The sequence below is a fragment of the Vicia villosa genome, linkage group LG5 (genome assembly GCF_029867415.1).
Source record: "Vicia villosa cultivar HV-30 ecotype Madison, WI linkage group LG5, Vvil1.0, whole genome shotgun sequence".
NCBI lineage: Eukaryota > Viridiplantae > Streptophyta > Magnoliopsida > Fabales > Fabaceae > Vicia > Vicia villosa.
Window position 1 is genome coordinate 83,851,129 of NC_081184.1, and position 14,903 is coordinate 83,866,031.

The 14,903-nt window shown below is 29.4% G+C and overlaps 1 protein-coding gene across 1 annotated transcript; it reads left to right on the forward strand.

The window, feature by feature from the left end:
- Positions 1–9,567: 9,567 nt before the first annotated feature.
- LOC131606798 (transcription factor bHLH95-like) lies at positions 9,568–11,163 on the forward strand. Its single transcript, XM_058878923.1, has 3 exons — positions 9,568–9,949; positions 10,329–10,817; positions 10,984–11,163. The coding sequence occupies exons 1-3, from the start codon at positions 9,593–9,595 to the stop codon at positions 11,065–11,067; spliced, it is 930 nt and encodes a 309-aa protein (XP_058734906.1). The 5' UTR covers positions 9,568–9,592; the 3' UTR covers positions 11,068–11,163.
- The last annotated feature ends 3,740 nt before the right edge of the window (positions 11,164–14,903 follow it).

Consider the following 14,903-nt stretch of genomic DNA (forward strand, 5'->3'; position numbering starts at 1 on the left):
ACTCAGGGGGGGTTCATCTGGAAGAATCCATGAAAGTCAACTATGGCTTCACTCTGAGGAGCATGTTGTGGCTGGTGGTATGGATCCTGCATATTTTGCATCATCTGCATCATAAGATTACTTTGTTGTCGCATTTGTTGCATTAATTGTGTCGGGAGTACCTCTTTATTACCACCTGCCATTTAGGGTTCAACATTTGGTACTGCCTCAGCTCGGGGCCTCCCACGAGTTCTACGTCTGTCAGCAGTAGCCTTCCTTTCATACTGTCATACCCCAAAATTTGCCCACACTTTTACAAAATTCAAAATAACTTCAAAATTTGAGTTTTATAAAAATCTTGGGTTCATTTACATTGACATCCTGAATTTTATAAATATTCAATTTAAAATCTACTTTAAAAATATAATAGTTTATACTTAAATTGTTATATTTTAATAAATAGAAAAATGTTTGCCTATGCTTCATACACTTTCAATTGGCTTTTTATTTCAAATAAATAACATAGCACAATTGGTTAGAGAGTAAGGCTTGCAAACAAAAGGTCAAGGGTTCAATTCCCGCTTGGTGCATTTCCATCTTTTTAAAACTATTTTTGATCTTTTTTACACCTGGACGTACCTGGACACAAGTATGTCTAGATTCTTAATCTTGTGGATCAAGGAAGGTCCATGGGCCTTTGGGTTGGATCATTTTCTTTTTAGGATTGGTTTTAACCTAATTTTCAATCTATAAATAGGGCACCTCTCATCCTCGTTTTTCACTAACAATCATCACCAACAATTGTCTAACCTCTCTCACAATTTCTAAATTCTCACACTCATAATTTTACAAAGCTTTGTTCATAGTTTTTCTTTTAAACTTCTTTTTCGGCCGATGATTTTCAAATGAGGCCCACCAATTTTATTTTTTATGTTTAATTTTAAACCGTATGATGATATTTATCTGAAGGCTTTTTTTTTTAATTTGTTTTTAATCCTATAATCCTAATACGATGATTATCTATTAAAACACTTTTCTACGTTTTCCTCTTAGTTTATAATTCAATATTTTTAATTATATTGCTAGTATCTAGTTTTTTTTAAATAATTTAGTTAGTAGTTTATTATATTATATTTTTTTATTCAATTTTTTAATATCATGGTAAAAAAGGGGACACGTTCCATATTTTGTTCACAAATTTTTTTAACCTTTCATACTTGATGCATAATTCCTCACTAACTTGATATCTATCTTTTAGACATATTTTTTACCACTACTAATTACATACACTAATCTGCATAACTAACAACAAATTCCAATCTAAATCCTTTTTTCAATAATCACAATCAAACATACAGTACTAACAACAAATTCAAATCTCTAACAATAATTTCAGATCAAAACTCAGCTTCAGACCTTCAACAATTTTTCAAACAGTTTCTTCAGTCTGCATATTGTGCAATGTTGAATATCTGGAAATATATTATGCAGCTATCTATTGTTGTTTTATTCTGCGCAGGTTGTAAAATCGATTCAAAGGTGCAAGCACAAGCATACAGCCAACAAGTATCAACAGCACGAATTCAACGCAACAGAGCAAATCGATTCAGAATCATAACAACATTGAATCTGCGGAAATCGGTTTCAACGTAACCGAATCGGAACCGACGATGATACACAAGATCCAAACCACCACAAACGCCGCCGATTCACTTACTGGATTGAAACCGACCACCGGAAATACTCTGAATCGGTACGATTGAATCTCTTACCACTTATTTCTTGAAATCTTTGCTGTTGTTATTTGTTTGTACGTGATTGAGAAAGAGGTTTGTTGCTGGTTTTTATGTTTTATCTGTAATAATTGTTGCATCGACTAAACTATCATGCATATGTCTCTACTCACAACCAGAAGTTTGTGAAATTATTTTCTCAACTAATTAGACTAAGATCTTGTTTTCTGGATTATTTAGAAATTCCTGTATAAGTATCACATATATTATTAAAATTGATATTGAATATCATGTAATATATGTTCATAAAAAGAAAATGGACTCGAAGATCCATTCTTTAGACGTCTAAAGTTAATTATATGGTTGATACTTATGACATCATCAATTCTAAATTATATATTTGAAACGCCCAAAGTATGATATTAAGATATTTATTCGCATTAAGCCAACAAGATACTATATCTTAGTCCTCCCTAATTTATTCTAATACTTCTCATTTTGTGTATATTCCAATTGCTCCAATATAATACATTAAGATGAGTCATGATAGAATATTGGAAAAATATAATTAATATGACTCTCAATTTTGAGGATATAATTTGAGAAAATAATCAAATACTTGATTGCAGCCCAGTAAGCTGATTATCACTTGATAAATTAATTTTCCCAATATTAGGGGGAGGGAATAAGCAGCTGAAATCATGAACAAGAAGTTCAAATGAACAGATGAAATCATGAACAAGAAGTTCAAATGAACAATTTAAAATACATTGTTGTCTTGATCCTCGTACAAATCAATATGAACAAAAGTTCAAAATATTATTCATTTGCAAAGTTTATGAAATAAATTATCAGCTGGTAATACTCCACTCAAAGTGGGTTCTCCTATTGGATAATATAATATTGCAAATGAGTTGTTGTTGCGCCTGAAGCGTGGTATGAAAGTCGGTTCCAATGCTAAAAGTCCTCTACCAAGAAAAGAAACTAAAGATGACCCAAGTGAGGATATGAAAATGCTAAGAACACTTTGACCTAATTTAATTCTCAGTTCCAGAAGAACAAACCAAGTACTTGAATTATCAAATAAAGAGATCTCGATAAATTATGTCATGGGTGAAATGGAATGAAACCGAAATTGAGATAACTGAATAAAGTCAATATTGACAATGTCTTTGTATACAATATAGCGCTAAAAGTGATCAATGATAACGAGGATCATGAGTCAAAGTCTATTAAAGATTGTAGACTAAGTGAGAATTGGCCAAAATAAATATATTCAATTGAAGAAGAATTAAACTCACTTTACAAGTGACTCACTTTTGGACCTGTAGTCCGACCACCTCAAGGTGTGAAACTAATTGGATATAAATGAGTTTTTGTGAAAAATAAAAATAAGAATGATATAAAGTTTGATTTATTCCTCAATGATTTTCACAAAGACCTAAGATTGATTTTGATAAAACATATTCACCTGTAGTGGATTCAATCGATTTTTGATAATTAATTAGCCTTGTAACACATGAAGGGCTTAATTTGAACATGATGGTTGTAATGACATCTTATTCATATGGTTCACTTAATAGTGACATTTATATGAAACTCCCTGAAGGGTTCAATATACCAGAGGCACGTAATTATGGATCTCGAGAAAACTACTACATCAAATTGAACAAGTCTCTGTATGAGCTGAAAGAATCTTGATGCATGTGGTATAATCGCCTTAGTGAATATTTACTAAATGATGAATATACAAATAATTCAATTTGTACTTGTATTTTCATAAAATGATGTGGAAAAGTATTTGCAATACTAGTTACTATGTGAATGACATACATATTATTGGAACTCCTGAAGAGCTTCCAAAAGCTATAAATTCCTTAAAGAAAGAGTTTGAGACGAAGGACCTAGGAAAAACAAAAATTATGTCTAGGCTTACAAATTGAGAATTTGGACAATGGAATATTTGTACATCAGGAAAATTATATAGAAAAGTGTGGAAACACTTCTATATGGACAAATCTCATTCGTTGTCTACTCCAATGATTATTATATCATTAGATGTAGCGAAAGATCCTTTCAGGCCTCAAGAAAATGATTACAAAAATTGTTTGGTCCTGAAGTACCATATCTTAGTGCAATTGGAGCACTAATTTACCTTTCTAATTATACACGTCTCGATATATCGTTTGTGGTCAATCTATTACCAAGATACAATTATTCGCCTACACGAAGATATTGAATCAGATATAAACATATACTTCGCTATCTTAGAGATGCAGGTTACTTGTCAGATCCTCACAATGGTAGATCAGAAACAAGTTATTTGTTTACATGTGATGGTACAACCTTCATGGAGATATATAAAACAAATCATGGCAACAACTTCATAAAATTCTGCATAACTATTAACACTACATGAAGTCACTTTGAAGAAGACATTTTAAGCAACGACTATAAAGAATATCGTCTCACATATAAATGTATGCATGAGGGGGAGAAAATCATGTGGTTTGCACTCTTTTTCCCTTCACCATGGTTTTGTCCCACTGGGTTTTCCTGGTAAGGTTTTTAACGAGGCAATTCATATTCAAAGGATATTGTACTCTTTTTCCTTCACTAGAATTTTTCCCACTGGGTTTTTTTTAGTAAGGTTTTAACGAGGCATATCCTCAATGGACATCCAAGGGGGAGTGTTATGAATACATATTATTGTGGATGTCCATATGTATTCTAATCTTTAATCTTCATATTCCCTATTAAGTGGTATAGTAAGGTTATGATTTTTCACCTTCCTAATGTCCTATAAATAAGGTCCACTTTGCAATGTAAATTAGACTTCTTGAAGAAGATAATAGAATACCACTTTCTGTCTTACTTTCTCTACTTCATCTCTATATTGTTTTTGTTAATTTCATAACAATATATATCTTTTAGACATATTTTTTACCACTACTAATTACATACACTAATCTGCATAACTAACAACAAATCCCAATCTAAATCCTTTTTTCAATAATCACAATCAAACATACAGAACTAACAACAAATTCAAATCTCTAACAATAATTTCAGATCCAAACTCAGCTTCAGACCTTCAACAATTTTTCAAACAGTTTCTTCAGTCTGCATATTGTGCAATGTTGAATATCTGGAAATATATTCAGCTAGGACTTTTACTTTCTGTCTTTACTTTCCTGTATGATATTATATGCTTGCGTGTGATAGTAAATTAGGGTGTGAAAAGACATAAATCTCAATCGTAGCTCACTAATTCAAGATAAATTATAATCGAATCCAACACATTTGCACTCACTCACCCCTAGGGTACGCCCCTCTTGGTTGCCTTCGATTATAAGGTCGTGTCCCTCGAAATATAGAGGTCCCCATTAGCAAAGGTCCCTCGATACAAAATCGTCACTAAGTCCCTCGATGACCCTTGATTGTTGCCTACGAAAAAGTGACGATTGTCCCTTCGAATTTGCTAAAGGTACCTCTACTTGTTGCCTTCAAACGACCTCGATGACCCTTTGATGACCCATACGTCCAATATAAACAAGTACTACCTACTTCTATATAGTATGGATAGTCCTAGGAACCTTAAAAAGCATAGAAAAAGACCAACTATTTAGGGTAGTGCTCTTAATATGCCTAGCTCAATTAAAAAAAAATCTTTTCAATACTCTTTCAAAAACTAAGGCTACGCATTTACGCTAAAGTCCTTATGCCCCTTTTTAACTCAAAACAAACAAACAAACATGAGCTAAACAAATTAAGATCCCGTAGATAACTACGGATGAAAATGGTGCTTACACCTTCCCTTTCCATAACTTACCTCCCGAGCCCGTTTTCTTTTTAAAAAGGTATTTTTCTATACTTTTTACCTTTCCTTAAAATTGGACAAAATAAAAGTCGGTGGCGACTCATGCTCACCGCAACATTGTTGCTTATAAAAATAAAAGTCAGTTCACCGAGTTACACATACACACATAGAATCAAGTTGATCAGGCTTAAATCTATAACATATGAATTTTAGGCTTGGCCCAGAAATCACACATACAGGCCGAAAAGAATCCTTTTATTTTTTTAACTTATGATGTTTCATGGCTAAGTCGAGAATCAACCAGCTCTGATACCAACTATAACACCCCATACATACATGTCAAGAATAATTTATAACAAGCATTAAATATAATACTGAAAATCATACATAATTGACTTATACAGATCATGTTCAGGTACACATTACAAAGCCAATCCAAAAACATGGCCGAAAATACATGATAATCAGCTAAATACAAAATATCTTCAAAAACACATGGAAAGACATAAAATTTGATGAAACATCATCATTAGACTCGGGTCACCTTACCCTTGCTTTTTTCCTGCCTCGAACCATTTGGAAATATCAAAGACAATTTGAGTGAGATTATTAAATCTCAGTGAGTCCACCTATCTTATGGGTCACCTCAGCTCTACAGGATAAACTTTTCTCAATTCTATCCTACTAGCATCCTCATATATACTATTTTGTAGGACTCAAAGAACAACGCCTAGTTAGATTAATAATAATGTATAAGCTATTATTTTAACGTACATGCCACGTAGATTAATAGGAGCTACAAATCTATCACATCGGAGTCTTTGACGAACATTTAGCCCTGCTAGTATTTTGAACATCTTTGACGATCGACAAGTCACTGCCTATCAATACAAGGTTTTATGGCAGTTTATGCCTTCTTCTAATACGACTATGTCCAATAAGGTGGTTTTCAAAAATTATCATCCGCCTTCTCTCAAGACTAAGTCTAGCAAGGCGGTATCTAGAGTTTTTCTACCTTCCATCTAATGGGGCTTACTCACCTACATTTTGAACTACGTATTAACTTAGTCAAAAAATCCCAAATTCTACTCCCTTAATTTCATTATCTCAAAGTTAGGGTATGTTGGGTAATACCAAATGTATTCTTTCCAATTGCTACACTAATCCCTATATTGGAATAACATCAATCTTAGGTTTCCTCTCACTAGATAATTTCCATTAGGTAAGCATACTTTCATTAAACGAGTCACTTACTCGATGCAATTTACGATGCGAGAAAGGATTCTTATTTCCTAAGTCAATCAATTTTACTTTTAGCAATTTCACCGTCTACCGCCTGATTTTCAAAAAGTTTCCACCATTTGGAGGTGCACTTGATCAGGGACATCAAGGCGCATATTACTTGCTATTTCCACATTTTAGTAAGTACTCACTCGATCCTATATCATGACTGAAAAGTTCCTTTTATAGCAAAAGATTCTAAAAGGTGTCCAAGATCCTCGAAAATTAGAATCCCTTAAAAAAATATGGAATCCACGTGGAAAACGGAAGAAAAAAAACAGAGCTGACGGTCAAGCCCCCTGGAACTCTCTCTTGAGTTCTGATTTGAAAAGAAATAGGAATGAAGAATAATGAAGGGAATTGTGTTAGTCTCACCTTAAATATCCAAGGAAGAAAGTACAAGAATGCCCTAGCACATAAATTGATTAATCAAATACTAGTGTTCCAATTTAATTAGGATAGTCTTGTACTAACTAACAAATCTATCCCACTAATTTTATTGGCGTGATACTCATTCAGTTCCACAATGAATGACCCATTTAAAATAAATTATATCTCAAAATAAATGATTCATTTTAATTTTCAATACATTTTTTTAATTCTACCATCTAATTAATAAAAATTTCACCATTTCCAATATTTGATGAGAATATTATAGTAAAAACAATATTCTTTCTTACTTTTATAGTTTTTTTAGTGTGTGAAATAGTGTGTTTTATCACTCATTGTGGAATGGAGGGAATAAATATTTGGCATTGAGGGCTAGATATTACAGTAAAAGACACCCAACGTATATTTTTAAGTGCATATTCAGGATTAATTCATTATTCTTTTTAGTATTAACTTCATGTATTTATGAAAAAGTTTAATTCTAAAAGGTATTGAAATATTCTTTTAGTGTGGCATATTTATTACTTAAGCAATATGGTTTGCAAGTAGAGTCTTTACTAACCATAAAAAAGTTAAACCTATTAAACACAAATTTGAAAATTCATATTTTAGTAATATATATATATATATATATATATATATATATATATATATATATATATATATATATATATATATAGGAAAAGCTAACATGTGCCCCAAGGGCACAAGTTAATAAGTTATTTATAGAAATATTTTATTGAAACATGTGCATTCAATGCCTCGAAACTTTAAATATAACTTTATTACATTTAATTACATTCAACTTTTTCTAATTATACTATCCTTAACATGTTAGCATGACCCTATATATATATATATATATATATATATATATATATATATATATATATATATATATATATATATATATATATATATATATATATATATATATATATATATATATATATATATAGGGTCGGCCCTGTGCATGTGCAGGAAGTGCTACAGCACAGGATCTCAAATTTTTGGAGGCCTCAAATTTTTTAAATATTTAATTTTTTTTCATAAATATTAATCAAAATAAATAAAATGTTATAATAAAAATCTAATAAATCAAAAAATATTTTAATAAAAATTTAATAATATACAAAAAATCGAGATAAATCAAAATTCAAAAAAATTATAATTAAATATATTATTGAGTAATACATAATTGTATTGTTTAACTGTCTTTTTTAATTATTATAATTATATTTATATTTTAAATTTAGGCCCATTTTTAAAATTAGAACGGGGCCTCAACGTTGATTGGGCCGGCCATATATATATATATATATATATATATATATATATATATATATATATATATATATATATATATATATATATATATATATATATATATATATATATATATATATATATATTACGTAATATGAAATAATTTTATAAGAGGAGAGGTTAAAGGTAGACTTAATGTGGACTAGAAAGAAAAAGATAAACAAATTCTATTATAGAATGAAAAGGAATCGTGTGGCTAATATTTTTTGTTTTTGTAAATAATCTTTTTATAAATCATTATGTAAATTTTATCATTTAAATAATTAAATTCAAGTGAACACTGATACTTTGAAGTTTGATTGAGTACGGAACTATCATTCAACTATTTTATGCCATGTCATATATTTATATTAATTAATTAAAATTTTAAATCAATTTAACCTACACTAAGAAATCAACTCAAAGTATTTACAGTTACAATAAATTTTAATATTTTTGTAATAACTTCACATGGAAAATATGTACTAAAAGCTTCAGCTTCTAGATCTTTCCATATAACTGATAGGAATAAAAAAGTCTATCTAAGATTGATAATTATATAATTAGTTGTATTTATATTTACTGTTTAAATAATTAAAGTTTAAATATTTAAAATCGTAAATTAGACATTTTAACATGTGGGTTTATCCAAATCCAAATAAACTAGCATGATTTTTCCAAAATTGCATATAAGGTTTTTCAAAACTACGGCCAGACACAGTAATTTTAATAAATCCGCTTTAACATAGAGCATGCGTGTAGTGTAAGTTTTATGTGGCGGGATCATAATGTGCGAGAGAAAAATTGTGTTTGTTGTACACAATTCTTAAATTTTGATTTGTATTTTTTCATGACAAACATTGATATGATTCGTTATTATGTATTTTCTAAAAAATTTTAATACAACAATTACATTTTGAATAATTTTTTTTGCTTCTATACTAAGTTTTCCAATTTTTTCATATTATTTTTTAGTAGCTTCTACTAAACTCTATTATATTTATGTATAAATATATGAATAATCTTAATTTTTTTCTAACCTCGATTGTCTTTCTTATATTTAATTTCTTTTTCAAAGACAAACATGGCCATGAGTGAGGATCATGATGATGATGTTTATGTTGGTTTCATGTGGGAAAATCAATCATGGAGTGATATCTTGAATTCTGAGAATATAGGTGAGAGTAGCAAACAAAAGTTAGACATGAAATCATTGAACCATAAAAAAAGACTTCATGATGGAGAAGTTCTTGGGAATAAAAAACGAAGTCGAGGCGGGGGTGTGATTAGAAGTGAGAATGATATGAATGGTGAAGTTAAAGATGAAATGTATCGTGATTTAGATCATGAAATGCATATCTTAACTGAGAGAGAAAGGAGAAAGAAAATGAGAAACATGTTCTCCGACCTCCATGCTCTGCTTCCTGAACTACCTTCTAAGGTAAATTTATTTTCACCTTCAATTTGTGCTATTTATTTTTCTATGGTGTCACTTATTGTGAACCAAATAGAGTTATAATTTTAATTGTTTGAAAACAAGTGTTTACTTACATATGATGTGGTATTAGAAACAACCTACGAGCTTAATGATGTTTTTTTACTAGAAGAGCTCGAAATATAGTTACGGCTTGAACAACTATTTGTCATATTTTACTTATCTTCAAATGAAGTTTTAGAGTATTAAATTTATTTGTCCTAATAACCAAATGAATGAGAAGAAGATAATATACATATGAGGACAACCATCAGAGTAAGGATTTGATTTCATAATGATTTATTTATTAATTAAAATTCTTAATGTTTGTATGTTTTTTTTGTAGGCGGATAAATACACAATTGTGGATGCAACAGTAAAGAAAATAAAAAATCTACAAAACACTATTGAAAACTTAGAAAAGAAGAAGCAAGAAAAGCTTAAATGTGTATCTGTATTCGGAAGTGAGTCATCATCTGTGATCAAAAAATCACATTGGCATCCCTATGAATCAAGGGAAACAATCATTACTGATCATGGATCCTCAAGTTATAATGATAATTTTTCTACTAGTGAAATGACAACTTCATTTCCCAATTCAAAAGCATTAGCACAGTCTGCATCTCCACCGCATCAAGTAGCTTTTCAAACTTGGTCTTATCAAAATGTTGTATTAAACATTCGGGGTGGTGAAGCACAATTTTGCATATGTGCTACTAAAATGTTAGGTCTTTTGACAAAGATTGCTTTTGTGTTGGAAAAATATAGGATTGATGTTATATCTACCAGCATTACATGCAATGAAAATGGAAAATTCTACATGATCCAAGCTCATGTAAGTTTCAAACCCAATCTTTATCGTCTTTGTGATTTATATGTGATATTACATTAGACTTGTCGAAAATAGAATATTATGATACCAAACAACTATAATAAGTTATTAATTTATTAAAAAAATTATTTAGCTTGAATAACTTAGTTCAATCATGTTGATTTTGCAGGCTAGGCAATGTCTACATGATTCAATTTCAATGGAGGAAACTTACAAGCAAGCTGCTAGAGAAATTATGATGTGGATCTCTTAAAATTTAGATTATAGAATTTGTCGTTGTATTCCGTATGATTTTTAATTTAGTTTTTTTCTTCCAAAAATGTTAGAAATGGCCAAACTTACATTATTGTATTAAAATCAAACAAGTATAATATTTCATATTTAAGGAATTATTATGGTGTTTTCATTTGAGGCTAGATTGATGGCGTTTAAACTAGATTAAATATGCTATTTGTTTTTGTTTTTTCAATATGAACTGCATAAATTTTAGTTAAATTAAATAAAGATTTTTTCTTTACCCACCTCCCTATAGGGGTCATCCCCAGCGAAAACCCCACTTTACCCCTGCTTCGGAAATGCATTTCCGAAATATTTTTTTTCTAAATTTTTCCAGACTTCGGAAATGCATTTCCGAAAAAATCTCAAAAATTGGAATTTTGATTAATTCGGAGATGCATCTCCAAAAAAACAAAAAAAAATCTAAAAATCACAAAAATTAATTTTAGGATATTAATTAATTCATATATCATAAATTTGATATAATTTATGAGTAATGAATAATAATAATTATATATTTTGATATAATTTATGAGTTATGAATAATAATTATTATATATTTTTATTCTGATTCATATTTTAAAATTTAAAATAATTTTAATTAAAAAAACTAAAATAATTTCACTTACAAAATGAGTTATAATTTTTATTTATATATTTATATATTTATAATAATTATTATGTATTTACAAAAAAAATTAAAAAAATGAGTGTTTTAATTTACATATTTATATAATAATTATAATAATTATTATATATTTATAAAAATTATTATATATTTATATATTTATATAATAATTATTATATATTAATTATAAATATATTTATATATTTATATAATAATTATAAAAATTAAAAAATTGAGTGTTTTAATTTATAATAATTATTATATATTTATATATTTATATATTAATTATTATATATTTATATATTATATATTTATATATTTCACTTACAAAATTAATAATTATTATTATATATTTATATATTTCTATTCTGATTCATAATTAAAAATGAGTTATAATTTTTTATTTAGTTTAAAAAAATTACTTATGGAATTAAAATGTTTTTGATTTATATAAGTTAAAAATAATTTACTTATGGAATTAAAATGTTTTTGATTTATATAAGTTAAAAATAATTTTGAACTTTAAAATTGTTTAGGAAATTTTGATTCACATTGATTTTATTGATTCACCTTCATTTTATTGATTCACCTTGATCTTATACCTATTAATTGTATTGATTTACCTTGATTTTAATTTTTTAATAATTATTGAATTCTTTCGGAAGTATATCCAAAACATATATTCCAAGACCAATTTGGTCTTGGAATATTTCGGATATGCATCTCCGAAGACACCCCCTCCAAAAAAAGGTGTTTTCGGAAATGCATCTCCGAAAACCCAAAAAAGGGGTGTTTTCAAGAAATGCATCTCCGAAAATACCTTTTTTTCGTGTTTTCAGAAGTGTATTTCCGAAATAAGACAAATTTTGAAAGAAAAAAAAAAGCGTTTCGAAAATGCATTTCCGAAGTGAGGGTATTTTGAATTTTTCACCAGAGGTGACCAAGAAAAGAGGGAGGTAGAGAAAGAAATTTCCTTAAATAAATTTATGTTTATAATTGACATTTAAAACATATCCATTTATGTCATCTGAAGTGCGACACAATTATTATGTAAAAAAAAAATTATATACATGACAAGATTTTGATTATTAAATTGCAAGACTTTTTTTTTTTTTCAAAAATCTCAAAAAAACATTAATAATTTAAGAAATACTATGGGTCTGTTTGGTAAAAATAGCGGTTGACTGATAAGTTAGTTGATAGCTTATAGCTTATGACTGATGGCTGATGACTGATGACTTATAGCTTATAGGGGATGGTTGAGACTGATAGCTTATAAGTTCATTGAAGTGTTTGGTAAAATTAGCGGTTCAATTAACTTATAAATGTAAAATGACATAAAAGATATTTAATATATAATTATTTTATTTTAAATTAAAATAAATTATAAGGGTTAAAAATGGATTTTAATTGAAATAATAAGGATAAAAAAGGAAGAAAAAGTAATAAGCTATAAGACATAAGCTAAAACGCTATTTGAAATAGCGTCTGGAAAATAAGCTATAAGCTAGTAAAATAAGCTATAATCTCGTGATGAAAAGACCGTTACCAAACGGGTCTAAATTATCATTATAAGCTTATAAGACATAAGACATAAGCTATAAGCTCAAAAAGTTATCTTATCAAACAGAGCCTATATAGAATTTCTCTCTTCACACCAAAATAAGCATATAGTTATGTTTGTTGTATGAACACATGGTGTTGATCACCATAGTTAATGATATGATATATAGTCTAATCATGTAAGGCTCAAGGCAGTTCTCGAATATTTTTTCTCCAAACGTGGAGGTGTACCTACAAAATTATTGTGGTGTCAAAGTTAGAGATGGCATGAGTAAATAGAGAATGAGTGAGTTGGAATTGAATGACCTTATTTAGACACTGATGAGTGAACCCGTTATTTATATATTGGTTATACTCGTATATGCACTCAAACTAGTTATTGTATTTACTAAATTTATTGCTGAGATCATATTAGGATAAGTATGCCGCATCATCATAACTAAATTTCGAGATATAATACTGAGATTATATTAGGATAAGTATTGTTCATCACACAAATGTTTGTCTTGAATTTTCAGGTGGTAAACTTGTTCCTCCTTTTTTTATCATTCACTTTCTTATATTATATCATTGATAATTTTATTAATTAATTCTAATTATTATCATCGTCATTAAACTAAAAAATTTAGAAATGCTATCAAGTTGAGGCGTAGTATTTTCATACGGAGGGACCAAATCATTATGATCAAATAATGATTATGTATAATATTATTTACTAATTTATAATTTTGTGTAATATTTTATTTGTTAAAGGTACTGTTACAGCAATGCGCAGATAGCATAAGGAAGAAGATAAGCCATGTGGCGGGAACAAGAAATTGAAACTGAATATTGTATTGAAATGTTAAGTTTAGATACAAAAGGAATGTGCCCTATATATAGAATAGTAAAACATATCCTAAGGCCCAATAAGCATAGAAATGTACAAGGCCCATATAACTCTAATATCCCTCCTTAAACTTGGGGTATATCGAGTGTAAGCCAAGTTTAGAAACATTTTCAGAAAAAAGCTTAGGATCTAATGGTTTGGTGAAAACATCTGCCAGTTGTTGGTTTGAAAAAACAGGGAGGAGACGAAATAGCTGTTGTTGTAACTTTTCTCGGACAAAGTGGCAATCGAGATCAATGTGTTTTGTACGTTCATGAAATGATGAGTTGTTTGCGATATGGATAGCAGAGGCATTGTCACAGTAGAGAATGGATGGTTTGATGAACGGGATACGTAATTCTGTGAGGAGATTGTGGAGCCATTGTAGTTCACAGACTGTTGAAGCCATAGAGCGATACTCTGCTTCAGTAGAGCTGCGAGAAACAGTGGCCTGTTTCTTGGATTTCCAGGAAACAAGGGAGTTACCGAAGTATATGCAGTAACCGGTCACAGATTTTCTTATTTCAGTACATGTTGCCCGGTCTGAGTCTGAAAAGGCCTTGAGTTGTAGTGTTGATGTGCTGGGAAAGAACAATTCTTGAGCAGGTGAAGCTTTGAGATAACGGAGAACACGTATAGCCGCAGAGTAGTGCAAGTCAGTAGGGTGGTTCATATGTTGGCTTAATTGTTGGACAGCATATGAAATGTCTGGTATTGTGTTTAGAAGGTAGATCAATTGACCAATCAAACGTTT

Coding starts and splice junctions, on each gene's coding strand:
- LOC131606798 (XM_058878923.1), top strand. CDS start 9,593: ATGGCCATGAGTGAGGATCATGATGATGATGTTTATGTTGGTTTCATG. Junction 9,950..10,328: donor TTCCTGAACTACCTTCTAAG/GTAAATTTATTT, acceptor TTTTTTTTGTAG/GCGGATAAATACACAATTGT. Junction 10,818..10,983: donor TCTACATGATCCAAGCTCAT/GTAAGTTTCAAA, acceptor TTGATTTTGCAG/GCTAGGCAATGTCTACATGA.